This window comes from Zosterops lateralis, assembly GCF_965231275.1.
Source record: "Zosterops lateralis genome assembly, chromosome: 2".
Classification (NCBI taxonomy): domain Eukaryota; kingdom Metazoa; phylum Chordata; class Aves; order Passeriformes; family Zosteropidae; genus Zosterops; species Zosterops lateralis.
Window position 1 is genome coordinate 54196471 of NC_139763.1, and position 14693 is coordinate 54211163.

The 14693-nt window shown below is 42.0% G+C and overlaps 1 protein-coding gene across 2 annotated transcripts in view; it reads left to right on the forward strand.

Annotated features, from left to right (window-relative positions):
* Positions 1-3459: 3459 nt before the first annotated feature.
* PCDH9 (protocadherin 9) overlaps positions 3460-14693 on the forward strand; it is a 669308-nt gene continuing 658074 nt past the window's right edge. For both annotated transcript variants that reach the window (XM_083855291.1, XM_083855292.1), the window contains exon 1: positions 3460-6554. In XM_083855291.1, coding sequence (XP_083711417.1) covers positions 3519-6554 — 3036 coding nt within the window. In that variant the 5' untranslated portion in view covers positions 3460-3518. The remainder of the gene's footprint in view (positions 6555-14693) is intronic.

The following is a 14693-nucleotide window of genomic DNA, read 5'->3' on the forward strand; positions in this document are numbered from 1 at the left end:
CGATCTTTAGCTAACCAATGCTACCCACTGAAAATGTGCAAATGAGATAGTACCACATACAAAATAAGTCAAATGCTGATGTTATCTTTGTTTTTTTTCCTATGCATATATATTTGAAAGGCTTAACCAGAAGCAGCAGCCAGCATGGCCACGTACCTGGGCATACTAAATTGGACCGGTTCTATCATACAGCTTGCAAGTTCAAGCTGAGAAAAGCTAGCAATAAAAGCACAGTCAAATGAAGGTTCATTCATGCTTCAGAAAACGTTGAAAAAGGCACTACATATAATACACTATAGATAATGCACTATAATCATCTTCTTGTCACACTTTTGAGGTCACTCATATCATAATACATTGGCATTTTATTACAGTGTCTTCCAGGCATGTGATGCTTCTTTGTGGCCAGCTGGATAATTTACCTGTGTCATTTATGGGGAAGGCGAAACGATCACTTTTATTATTTATCAAACCACAGAGAGGAGGAATCTTTTCCAGTTCACTGTTTAAGCAGACAAAACCCAAACCAGCAGAGCAGCTCTCTGCCTCCCTTGGCGAGCGTCTGGGCTGACCCTTCGGGAAAGGGAAGGAGAAAGGTGTGCAGGCGTAAATGGGAGCCGAGACGGGGCTGGAGTCAGAGCAGCCTGAATTATAGATGAAAGGGCATGTATTAAACATAAGGCCGAAGCGGGGGAAGGCGGGCCGGGGCAGCGTTTGCCCCGAACCCGCGCGGTGCCCCAGGCCCCAGGCCCCGCTCCCTCAGGGCCCGGCCCGCACCCCAGGGCCGCGCTGCCCCGCGGAGCGCACCGGGCATACACCGGGCACACACCGGGCACGCACCGGGCACACACTGAGCACACACCGGGCACACACCGGGCACACATCGGGCACACACCGGGCACACATCGAGCACACACCGAGCACAATCCGGGCACACACCGAGCACACACCGGGCACACACCGAGCACACCTCGGGCACACCCCGGGCACACACCGGGCACACACCGGGCACACACCGAGCACACACTGAGGCGTCCCCGGCCCCCAGCCCCCGGAACCTCACACCACGCCACCCACCCAAAGGCAAGGCGAGCCCGTATTTCCAAATCACCCCTCGGCTACGCGCAAACCCGACGCCGCTTTCCGCCCCCTCCGCTCCCCGGGGCGCTGCGCCCCCGCCCGCGGAGCGCCCTCGGGGTGCCCGCGTGTCTCCGGTCCGGTCCGCTCCTCCCGCGGAGCGCCCTCCTCTCCTCTCCTGTCCTGTCCTCCCGCCGCGTCCCCGCGTCCCCCGGCCCCCGCCGCAGCCCCCTCCCTCCCGCCGGCCGTGCCGTGCGGTGCCGGGCCGGGCCCGGAGCGACGTTCCCGACGGCCAATGCCGCGGCCGCGCTCCGCCATCGCCGCCCCCGCCCGCGCCGGCCAATGCGCTGCGGCGGGAGGGGCGGCCCCGCTCCGCTCCCACCCTCCCCCTGGGCTTAGCGAGAGTTATAGCAAGAATTCCAGTTCAGAGAGAGACAGGGAGAAGGAGAGAGCGTATGTGAGGGAGAGAGGCTGGGAATGAGGGAGGGAGGGAAGGAGGGAGGGAGGAGGGAAAGCGCCGCCGCTTCCTCCCGTCACTAAAGCAATAACCTATTAGGATTTTTTTATTATTATTATTATTTTTTAATTTTTTTTTTTTTTTTTTGGGCAACTGTCACCCCAGAGCTAAAGAGGGAGAAGCACCGCCAGAGCAACTCTTGCCATTTCCAGTCAGAAGTTGCAGACTTGATGTAGCTGCCTGTGCTCTGCCGAGAGAGGGACGGGGATGGTGTGCAGTGCAGGGTGGAAAATACCCCGCTCCAAGAAGTGCACCGGATTTTCTCTCGCTGTTTGTTTGGGTTGTTGCGTGCACGTTAGGCACCCAAAGGATCGCCGCTTCATAGGAATGAAACGTGGAAAGGATGACTAACGACAGAACTGTGAATTTGTTCCCTGGAGTTGCTAATTTGCCACCCCGAAGCAACACATATCTCGAGGAGGAAACGTTTGGCTGCTGCTGATTTCTCCAAAACTGGTGGTTTACCAGATGCATTGTGCTGTATCTGCTGGAACAGATCATTGCTTAGCTGCAGCAGATCGTCAAAGGTAGACAACTAACGTAAGTGCAAAGTTACCCTTACACTGGGATGCATTTCCTTTAAAGAAAAAAAAAAAGGAGAAAAAAAAAAAAAGCCAACACGCAGTATATTTATCTAGGGAAAGAATCAATGTTTGGGATGCAGTTGATGTTGGTGGGAAAGGCTCACCTACTCGCTGTCTCTGCATCCCTACCTGCATTACTCTGCTGGAAGTAATCACAGGCATCAGTTACTGTGCAGCTTAATGCAGATAAGATTAGTGCTTGGGGCTGCCTAGTTCCGTCAAACTGTAGGTGCTGGCAGCCTTGCACCCCGATAATACGCGGTTAGCAGTGCATGCAAACAGAAGTCTGTCAATTGCTTTCCTTTTTTTTTTTTTTTTTTTTTTTTTTTTTTTTTTTTTTTTTCTTCCAACTGCATTATTAGTCTGCAGTATTTATATGTGGCAGCTGCTAATATCATCCTGAAGGGAGATCAGTGTCAATGGGGAAAGGCTGCACCTTTTTTCCTCCTCATGCCATCAGAAAATGTATATTTCCCCCCCCATCTGTAAACATGCTTCCTGCTTCTAAGTTACATTTGGAATTTCCAGCCTCCTGATTTAGACTGTGTTTAAAAACAAATAAAGTTTTAGGTTATTAAACAGAAGGAGAAGTATCCAACATCTGGAGAAGAAACATTGAGCTGAGAGTGTAAGAAACTGTAAGTCCTGTTATTGTCTCATCAGTTAACAGGGATGTGAAGTAGCCAGTGACGACTGCTGCAGCAGCAGCATGTCCGGGTGGTTATTTCCCAGTACGATAGCTAGAGAGGGGCATGCAAGGCACAACGAGCAGAGAAAAATCTGGTTAGCAAGAGCTAAAAAATACGTATGGAAACAAACAGCAAATTACATTTGGCAGCTGACATAGCAGTTAGAATCCAGAAGTGGTCCGGGAAGGCTTTTTACTTGCACCAAATGATTGGGTGGAGGAGGGTAGAGGGGGAATGCACGTTACGGATTACACGGTGTACCAAGAAATTATTCAGAAAGTACGTGTCGAAACAGTAGCTACCCTTAATCCTGCAAGTAGTTATTTTCATTCGTGCTTTGAGCAAATGCAGCCGATGGGATATTGGTGCATTTGTCCGGAGGGCTTGCTTGTAAAAGGGAGCAGTAGGAAAATGTACTGCTGGAAGCGTGCATTGCAAAAACAAGTAGTAGTTGGAGACTGTGGATTTATCATGCCTAAAAAAACAATAATGCTGTTCTGTGTGGTTGTGTTGACAGTGATGTCTCCAAATAAGAAATGAGATGTAATGCATCCTGCAGTCCATGCATGCCTCCTCTTGCAAATCGCGCATCATTCCTCCCTGGAAACCTTTAAGTCTTAAAATCCGTGAAAAGAGAATAAAAACATTATCATGGACCTGAGGGATTTTTACCTGTTGGCCGCTTTGATTGCCTGTTTAAGGCTGGATTCTGCTATAGCTCAAGAACTTATTTACACTATTAGAGAGGAGCTGCCTGAAAACGTGCCCATAGGGAACATACCAAAGGACCTGAACATTTCTCATATCAATGCTGCCACAGGGACCAGTGCCAGCCTTGTCTACAGACTGGTGTCTAAAGCAGGGGATGCGCCTCTGGTCAAAGTGTCCAGTAACACGGGGGAAATCTTTACAACATCTAACAGAATAGACAGAGAAAAACTCTGTGCTGGAGCTTCCTATGCAGAAGAAAATGAGTGTTTCTTTGAACTTGAAGTGGTGATTCTCCCCAATGACTTTTTTAGGCTGATCAAAATAAAAATCATTGTAAAGGATACTAATGACAATGCACCTATGTTTCCATCCCCTGTCATCAATATCTCCATACCAGAAAACACTCTGATCAACAGTCGCTTTCCAATCCCATCAGCAACAGATCCTGACACAGGTTTCAATGGTGTGCAGCACTATGAGTTGTTAAACGGGCAGAGTGTCTTTGGACTGGATATTGTAGAAACTCCAGAAGGGGAGAAATGGCCTCAGCTGATTGTGCAGCAGAACTTGGACAGAGAGCAAAAGGATACCTACGTGATGAAAATCAAAGTGGAGGATGGAGGTACCCCCCAGAAATCCAGCACAGCTATCCTGCAAGTCACAGTAAGTGATGTCAATGATAACAGGCCAGTCTTTAAAGAGAGTCAAGTAGAGGTCCATATACCAGAGAATGCCCCTGTAGGCACCTCTGTAATTCAGCTTCATGCTACAGATGCTGATATAGGAAGCAATGCAGAAATCAGATACGTTTTTGGTGCCCAAGTCGCCCCTGCAACCAAAAGATTTTTTGCTTTAAACAACACCACAGGGCTGATTACAGTTCAGAGGTCCTTAGATCGAGAAGAGACTGCTATTCACAAAGTGACAGTGCTGGCTAGCGATGGTAGCTCTACACCAGCCCGGGCAACTGTCACCATCAATGTCACTGATGTAAACGATAACCCTCCTAACATAGACCTCAGGTACATAATAAGTCCCATCAATGGCACAGTGTACTTATCTGAGAAAGATCCCATCAATACAAAGATTGCCCTAATTACAGTTTCAGATAAGGACACTGATGTGAATGGCAAAGTGATCTGTTTCATTGAGAGAGAGGTCCCCTTCCACTTGAAAGCAGTATATGACAACCAGTATTTGTTAGAGACCTCTTCCTTGTTGGACTATGAGGGCACCAAAGAATTCAGCTTTAAAATTGTGGCTTCTGATTCTGGCAAGCCCAGTTTGAACCAGACTGCCCTGGTAAGAGTTAAGCTGGAGGATGAGAATGACAACCCTCCGATTTTCAGCCAGCCTGTAATTGAGCTGTCAGTTTCTGAAAACAACCGGCGTGGTCTATACTTAACAACTATTAGTGCCACAGATGAAGACAGTGGGAAAAATGCAGACATTGTTTATCAGCTTGGTCCTAATGCCTCCTTTTTCGATCTGGATCGAAAGACAGGAGTTTTGACAGCCTCCAGAGTTTTTGACAGAGAAGAGCAGGAACGTTTCATTTTCACTGTTACAGCCCGAGACAACGGCACCCCTCCTTTGCAGAGTCAAGCGGCTGTAATTGTTACTGTGTTGGACGAAAATGACAACAGTCCCAAATTTACTCATAATCATTTCCAGTTTTTCGTATCAGAGAACTTACCAAAGTATAGCACGGTGGGGGTGATCACAGTGACTGATGCGGACGCCGGGGAAAATAAAGCAGTGACCCTCTCCATCCTGAATGACAATGAAAACTTTGTGCTGGATCCATACTCTGGAGTTATAAAGTCCAATGTTTCTTTTGATCGAGAACAGCAGAGCTCTTACACCTTTGATGTCAAGGCGGTGGATGGAGGGCAACCTCCTCGCTCTTCTACAGCGAAAGTAACAATAAACGTGATGGATGTTAATGATAACAGTCCTGTTGTCATCTACCCACCTTCTAATACTTCTTTTAAGCTAGTGCCACTCTCAGCAATTCCAGGATCGGTGGTGGCCGAAGTCTTTGCTGTGGATATAGACACTGGCATGAACGCTGAGCTGAAGTACACAATTGTAAGTGGCAATAACAAGGGTTTGTTTCGGATTGATCCGGTGACAGGTAATATCACTCTGGAAGAAAAACCAACTCTTAACGACGTGGGGCTGCATCGCTTAGTTGTCAACATAAGTGATTTGGGTTATCCCAAATCCCTGCATACTCTTGTGCTTGTATTTTTATACGTTAATGATACTGCTGGAAATGCTTCTTATATTTATGACTTGATACGCAGGACTATGGAAACACCTTTGGATCGGAACATAGGGGACAGTAGCCAACCCTACCAAAACGAGGACTATCTCACAATCATGATCGCTATTGTGGCGGGTGCCATGGTTGTCATAGTGGTGATATTTGTCACCGTTCTTGTTCGCTGTCGACATGCATCCAGATTCAAAGCTGCCCAGAGGAGCAAGCAAGGTGCTGAGTGGATGTCTCCCAATCAGGAAAACAAGCAAAACAAGAAAAAGAAAAGGAAGAAAAGGAAATCTCCAAAGAGCTCCCTTTTGAACTTTGTGACTATTGAGGAGTCCAAACCTGATGATGCAGTTCATGAACCTATCAACGGGACAATAAGCCTTCCAGCAGAGCTGGAGGAGCAAAGTATAGGAAGATTTGATTGGGGCACAGCACCACCATCAACCTTTAAGCCTAACAGTCCTGATCTTGCCAAGCATTACAAATCTGCCTCTCCTCAGTCTGCTTTTCATCTCAAACCTGACACTCCAGTTTCAGTGAAAAAGCACCATGTGATTCAGGAACTCCCGTTGGACAACACCTTTGTTGGTGGTTGTGACACCCTTTCCAAACGCTCTTCCACTAGTTCAGATCACTTCAGTGCCTCAGAGTGCAGTTCCCAAGGAGGCTTCAAGACAAAGGGCCCCTTACACACCAGACAGGTAAACGAGCACTTTTACTGGTCTATAAGTACTGCATACAAGTGCCCGATCAACCAGTATTGAAAGTGCCACTGTGTTGTGGGTTGGTTTTTTGTTGTTGTTTGTTTCATTCTAATTTAATTTAGTTAACTTTGTGGGGGGAACAAAAAAAAACCCAAACCAAACACCAAAAACAAGAACAAACTAAAACCTTGACCTCTTTATCGTTTAGCAGGGGCTTAACCATGTGTTTGCAAAATGCCTCTGATACTTTGGGTTTTGAAGAATTTTGATTGTTAGAGGACTGTTACGCCTCCATGCATGTGCACATACATATGCATAAACAAAACTGGAAAAAAAAGACTTTTTTTTTTTCTCCCCAGTATTTAACTGTCCAATTGTAAAACTTACTGAAGAGCTGTTTCCATATGTGCTAAATTTCAGTCAGAAATTTGACTGTTTCAAGGTTGAAGGGATATGTACATTGTTTCAAATTTCAAAGTGAGTTGGCTTGAATTTCTTTTCCAGTTCAAGCTGATTTGGAATCTTGCTAAGTTAGTGTTACTAAAAGGGTTAATTTTTTTTCCCTAACAAAGAGAGCCAAATTTTCAAGCTACTTCATCAGTGAAGCACGTGGTTTATTGGTAGGATGTAACTAAGCCATACCTAAGTCTTCCTCTTGTTTGAGTTCAACATGATTTTGTTGTAATAGATGAAGGTCGGTATCGCATAGACAGTTTGCTGCATACTTAAAAAAATGGCCAAAGCGTACTTTTGAAAGGAATGCGTTCTCTGAACACATATGAATTATGCAGGAAAAAGAAAAAAAAAGTCAGTCCATTGTAAATATTTTTTCATCTCGGTAATGCATAAGCGATCTGACATATCTCATTTTAAACTGTGAAACACGCCATATGAAGAGGGATTAGGAGGCTGAGAGACTCATATTTCAACCAAATCCAGCATTAGGATTTTTATTTTTTTTTTCCTTAGGTCTAATAATTCCTTGCTAATAAAGATTTAAATGCGGTGCTGTCTTAATTTATTTTCCGGGCGCTCCTCTGCCGGCGCCGCGGGAGCGCGCGCGCGCGGCCCGTAGGTGGCGCCAAGGCACCGCAAGGCGCGCGCTGGACACGCGCCAGCGCTGCGGACTCTGAGGGGCCGCGGGGGGGACGGGCCGCGGCAGTGACCGGGATAGTGACCGGCCCGCGGCAGTGACCGGCCCGGGGCAGTGACCGGCCCGCGGCAGTGACCGGCCCGCGGGAGTGACCGGCCCGCCGCAGTGACCGGCCCGGGGTAGTGACTGCCCCGCCGCAGTGACCGCAGGGACCGGGGCAGTGACCGGCCCCCGGCCCGCCGTAGTGGCCGCTCCGCCGCCCCACGGGCTCGGGAGGTGTTCCCAGTCGCATCCGTGTTCCTTGCGGGCGCAGCACCCTCCAAGTGGTGGTGGTGGATTGTCTGAATTTGTGAGGGATATGGATCCTAGGGAACCAAGTGAGACGCATTTAGGCTTGTCTTTGCAAAACGGTTTTGACGGTAGCCAAGTTTGGGACAAAGTCATCCCCTTGTGCTGTTGTCTGAGCCTTGTCTGAGATGAATGTGCCGCTCCCAGAAGTGTGTGTCCTGACTTTGCGTGTCTGTAAGGTGTCACACTGACAAGATGCTGAGAATAAAACGAGCGTTTTGGAGGCAGTGCTAAAGTAACTCCTCTGACACAACTCCTTCTTACAAGACACTGAAAACACCACAGGAGAATATCACACACCCCTAATCTCTCTAAGGGACTTTAAAGAAGGGTCTACTCCCCAAACCATCTCACAGCACCATACACACACTGTCAGTGTAAGTTAAAAAAAAAAAGAAAAAAAATAATAATAAAAAAAGATTTTAACTCCCTCCCCCTGCCCAAATTTATAGAAGAGTTCTGCATAGCTTGTGCCTACTTGTCTAAAGTTTTCTCCTCAGTTTTCATTGCAAAATGTAATCCCCCCCAAACCACACATTCCTTTTCTGTTTCTGAGATTATTTTAATTTAGGCATTAATTAGGTTTCCAAACTCTGTCAGAAAACTCAGACTTAACTCCCCGTAGTATCTAGAGGCAGCTGGGACACCAGAATTTTTTACCTGACAGAATGTGTGGGCTCTGCATGTTGAAATTGAACATGAGGGGGAAAAAACCCTCACACCCATACAAAACCAACTGGCAGTATCTCCAGAGTTACCTGTGCTCATTACATTAAATAAGCTGGTATCCATTTAATAATATCTGTAATTATAACTATATATGGACTTGATTCAAATTTCACTGAGCTCTTAGTGTATCCTTTTAGAAGTCAGGAGATACTCATGATTTGGATTGCTCCCTGAAAAAGCTGTATTATTATATGTAAATGAAAATACAGGTCTTTCTTAGGTAGACAGCTACCTAATCTGAGTTTGTATCTTTTTATTCTGTGGGGAACAATATACTGTCTTTTTAGTTTTTTTCTCCCAATGCTGACTGTTACAGGACAAAATCTTTTTATGCTTCTTTATCAATTATGGGTGGAGTAGTATAACCATCAACGGTAGTAATCATCAACAATCTTCCCATTCTTCTGTCTGTAATTCCTAAAATTAAGATACATCTTAGCTAATATTCATTGGCACAGGAGTGAAATACACCATCATAGGTCTTTTTTAAAAAAAAAAAATTGATAGAGTGTGGCCTATAAGCAAAGTATTCGTATTTAAAGATCTTACTGAACAGTAGTGTGTGCTAATGCCACAGCATCTGAAAAAATGTTTTACAAATTCCTTTAGGAAGAGACTTAGTTCTGTGCCACTATATTGTTTTCTTCAGGTTTAACATAACTAATTTCTCTGCATCTAATGTTGAGCTAGGTTTCATATATATCTATTCAGTAGCTTGGTGTGTTTTATAAAGAACGTGGGAATTGTTGTGGATGATGTTCAGAGAGGGAAAAATGAAATATAGGATAAATATATGTCTAAGAAATACTAGCATCTTCTGCTTTTACTTACAGTTTCTTTTAGTTCAAGGTAAACACACACACAGGGGTCTTGCAGATACATTAATATTAGCAAAGAGCTGAGGCCTAAGTCAGCACTTGGACTTCATTCAAGCAAAATCCCAATACTTCTGATGGGCACGTGGCCCTAGAAATCTGTTAGAACTGGGTCTTAAATCAAAAAGCTTTTAGAATTTAAAATATATTGTTCAATAAAAAAAATCTTAAGCTTTTGGGGAGATTTGTGGGGTTTTTTTTGATTTTATTTTGGTGGGAAATTTCTGTGCAATCATCAATAAATTTAGTGGAAATTCTGTGGTTTTTACATGTGACTTTGAATTGTACAGACTGATGTTTCACAAGTACCCAGTATGAAAACCAAAGCTTCCTTCAAGTGCCTATCTTGCAGTAAACCTGGTGGATGCTCTGAAAAGAGCATTTTTGAATACTTGAACTTGGGATTGTTCTAAATGGTAATTCTCATAATTAGGAGTATAGAAAGGATGTTGCACACCACCAGCTTATATAGCTAAGCTTCCAAAATCAGTGTTATGACTCATAAAGAATACTGAAATCTATGCAGGCTTCTCAATCAGTGTTCTTTTCAGTATTTGATTGAACTTTAAAATGTGCTTCAAATTAGTAAGTCATTACACCAAATAGCTACATAGAAATACACCAGAAGACGACATGTTGTATTCTTCTGTGTGAAAGACCTCTTTTGAAAAGCAAATAAACAGACAAAAACTCCTACTCAATGTCATTAGATTAACAATAGATTAAATAATAAAAGAAATTAAGGCAATTTTACTGTGGTTATCCCAATTTTAAATTATAACAACTTCATTTAATCAGATTTAAAGCACAGCAGTGACAAATAACACAGGTTTCAAAATATGTGTCAGTATAGGTTATGGACAAAACCTTCAGTCTTCCTTCCTAATCAAAATACATTTAGGCATGTGCTTAACTTTCATTGAAGTGGTAAAACTGATGCAGATCCTTGAAGTCCAAGTGACTTAAGATGTTGTCTTCAAGAAAAAGTCTTAAGCACACTATAAGCACTTTTCTGGATCAAGATGAAAATTTGGAAATTTTGGAAACGTGCACAGTGTTAGAAGATTCAGGAAAGTTGAATATATGTTAACACTATCCTTGTATTTCTGTGCTCTAGTGGCAGAAATTAAGGATTTGGGGCTTGAATGACACATTAACTGCATTCCAACCTAAAGTGTATTTTTAATCTTATGCTCAATGACATAAGCTCTGTGAAGATTGCTTTATTCCTTTTTCAGCCAAGGGACTTCTTGCCTGATCAAGGAACAAGTGGCCGGGCTCCTGCTGATCAATGCACATCACTTAAGCTTTATGTGGCAAATCTAATTGATGTTATCTTATTCTGGAGTGTTTAAATTTGTAAGTTTGGAGTTTATGTAAGAGAAAAGAAAAGCTGAAAACATTAATGACTCTTAATTTGATACGCTGAGAGTGGCAATTTCAAGGTGCATAAGTTGATGGAAATCTGCATTGGAACAGCAGTGCAGAGCTTACGTCACCTGCAAATATTAAAATTCTGTAACCATAGCATTCCACAATTCTGCGTGCAGCATTATTTTTAGTGGCCTTGTTTCATCACTTAGTATAAATAAAAAATATATACATTCTTTTGTATGCTTAGTTTGGTTTATGTGTTAGCATGGATATTAGTCTTGGGTGAGGACTAGTCATCTGGAAAAGTGTCTGCATGTAAAATTCAATTGCTTTCTAGTTCTGTATATTTGTATATCTATACTAAAATATTAGAAATGGTGATAATGTGCAGTGTATTTTTTCTATTGTTGTATAACTGAAAAATAGGTTAACAGATTTCACTGAACTGTCTAAAGAAATTCATCTTTGAGCTGCGACCAAGCATGGAAAATTTCAGCTGAAAAGAAGAATTTTTCAGAAAGTTAAGGGCATGTGAAAACTGGGAGTTATAATGGATATCTGAACATAACCCTAAGCTATAATACCATTTTTAATAGTGATGGTAGACATGCTAAACTAGAGTAGGGAACATGTTGTGTATACAGGTCAAACAGTAAAAGCTTAGTAATCTTAATTTCTCTTTAAATGTTTCCTGTGCAAAAGATTTTTATCAGAATCACTGGAGTCTCATCTGTCCCGAATATCCAAAGCCAAAGTTTCACATATGTTAAGAAATTTGTGCCACACACGTGAGCGAGAACTGGATCTTGAGAGTTTTATGCTATTGCAATTCTGTGATAATGTTCTTTTGTATATAGGAACAAGGGAGGATCTTTTTAGTTTCCATTTCAGATTTTCACTTCCAAAGAATCTCTTTTCCTAGCACAGCAAAACCATATCAGCCACACTTTATTGACAGCAATTTTATTGTAGCTAGAGGCTTACAGTAAGCTGTTTATTGCTGTTCTCTAACGCAGTTGACAGCAATTGGGGAATTAATTTTCTTGCCCCTGATGTGCTTTCTTGGGTATAAACAACAGATGTTAAAGATATGAAAACTGTGACCCATTTACATTCAGCAACTCTTTACGGGAACTGTCCACCTGTCTGAAGTGCAGGTTTCAAGTCCTGAGTAATTTTGTTCCATCAATTCTAGGATTCCTACTTTTGCAATATCGTTTATCTTAATAGATACTGTCCAAGGGCCAGATATGTAATGCCTATGGATAGGTCCTCATCTAGGCAATTTCTGTTCAAGAATAGCTGGATTCAAGTTTCATTTAGTTCAGGAGATGCTGTATCTTCTTACTCTACCATTTAATTGCATTGAACATATAGGATTTAACTGACAAAACAGACATACAGTGTACTGAAAGATCTAACAGGAATTACAGGTGCTACCTGAACCTTTGGTATTACTGCTAAAATCTATACTCATAAATTTCCTCAGTTGCTATTCAAGTGCAGTCATGTTGCATACATTCTGTAAATGTCCATATCTTCACTGAAGGAAAAAATGTACATAGAATCATGTATTATTTTTTTCTTCTTTTATTTCTTTGGATTTCCAGCCTGTGGCACAATGTATGTAAAATGATTTATCCTCCTACACTGGTGTGGGCACTTAATCAGTTCATTTCTGGTTTACATGAGATAACATTCCATTGAGTAGAAAGATTTACCAGACTATAGATAAGAGATGAATGGATGCCATCATATTTTACTGAAGTGTGGGGGAGGAGAACATATTTTGTTCATTTCTATCTTTCAGAAAGACATTTGCTACGTAAGGGACTTCAGGCATCTTACCTAACTGAGATTTCAAGTGCTAGTCTAGACAGAAAATGCATGTTAACTGTTCCCTTATAATTAAAACACCATACAAAAAAAGTTCCTCTTAATGGAGTTGCAATAATTTTCTTGTAATGGATTATTTTCTAGTGAGCTATAAACTCTCTCTTGAAGCAGAAGTAGCTATTTCTGGCAGAAGACACTTTAAATTGATATTGCTACTTTTTCATTGGTTGTGAAATTATAAAAACAACAAAAATTAAATTGTTTGGGACAGCAGTATTTCTGTAGCTATACAAACCCCTATGCATATTATTCCTGGGACCACTGGGTTTCAGGAAAACACAAACTACAATTTTGGTACCAAATTCATGTTGGTCTTTCTAAAAGTATCTGGACTTTCAAACCTTGGAATAATTTGGCCTCCATTCCCAATTTAATTTTATGGTTTTGTGTATACTGTGAATTATATGTGATAATGCAGAGAAAAGTAGTTAAAAATCTGATTTGTAATCATACTGAGGTGTCTAAATTGTACCATTTTCAAAAGTTACCCATTCTTTGCTTCTTTCTTCTTTTGCAGCAAGTGAGGGGGGAGGGGGGGAAGATTTATTTTGAAGTCTCAGCATGGATTGTCCTGCATCATCTGTTGCACAGAGAGAAAAACTTGTAATTCTTCATTTGTCAGGATTTTTTGGTGTGTAGAATGTGTAGTTTCCTATGATCTGATGTTGTAGTTTTGCCATTTTTTTTTTTGTGAAATGTCACACTGAACTTTTTTGTGCACAAATATTAATACTATTACTTGAAAGTTGGTCTGGAAAATGTACACTTTCTGTTACAAGAGGACTGTAAAAAGCTTTTTTCGACAGTAACCGTTCACCATTTGAAGTTGAATCCAAGCTGGGATGAATCTGCTGGTTTATTCCATCTACAGCTCTTTCTAATGTTCACTTCTTTATAAAAACAATAGGATTATATTGAGATAATATTTCCAAAATCTAAAAAACATGTAAAATTAATCAGGAGTGAAGTGAATTAAAAATCCTTTTAATTTGAGCTGAATTTGATAAAATAGGAAAGATCAGCAGTCATAATTTTCTTTCATCCTTTGTTCCCCCCACTCCCAGATTTTTAGAAGGGCAGAGTTTTAAAATAACAACCTCTTCTCAGTCCAGAAAATGAAATCGGATATTCTCACTGGCTGATAGCTGAAAGAGAATCACTATAGATACTGATTTATAAAACACTTTCTACCCTGAAATTCGTTCATTTGCCCTCATTCCTTCCAGTGAAATTGTCAGATGCTTCATTTGTAGTCCTGAAGGATGTTCTTAGCACCTCCTAGGCTTTCATGTGTTACTAGTAAAAAAAACCCCAACTCTGATTGGTTTGCTTTATCATTAAAAAGTATTAAATATCTCCCTGTGCAATATTTTTCATCAAATGAAATAATTTAGCCTATGCCTTGTAAGGTCATACAGCCCTTAAAACACTGAAAAAGTCAAGAGGGAGACCATGCTTCAATTATGAATGGTATTTTGCTATTCTTCCCGCACCTTGTTGATTGGTAGCTAGCAGTAGTATCTCTTAAATGGCTAAGCCTGATGGATGTAATTATCTGTCTCATTCAAAACACATAAAGTTATGGAAACAATTGTCTTTCTGATGTAAAGGTTCTGTAGGATGCATATGTTTCTACATATGACCTATGTAGCTGCTCTGCTGAACTTCATGGTCAGATGCTTTAATCACTGAGGTCTATCTTCTATTACCAAAATTTTTTGGAAGAAAGTTTTCACGAAAGCTTGATTTTACAGGAAGGGATCCAGGAGCTCCAGAGAATGGTGCAGACTAATGACTTTTAAGAGAACACCCCCCTTCCTG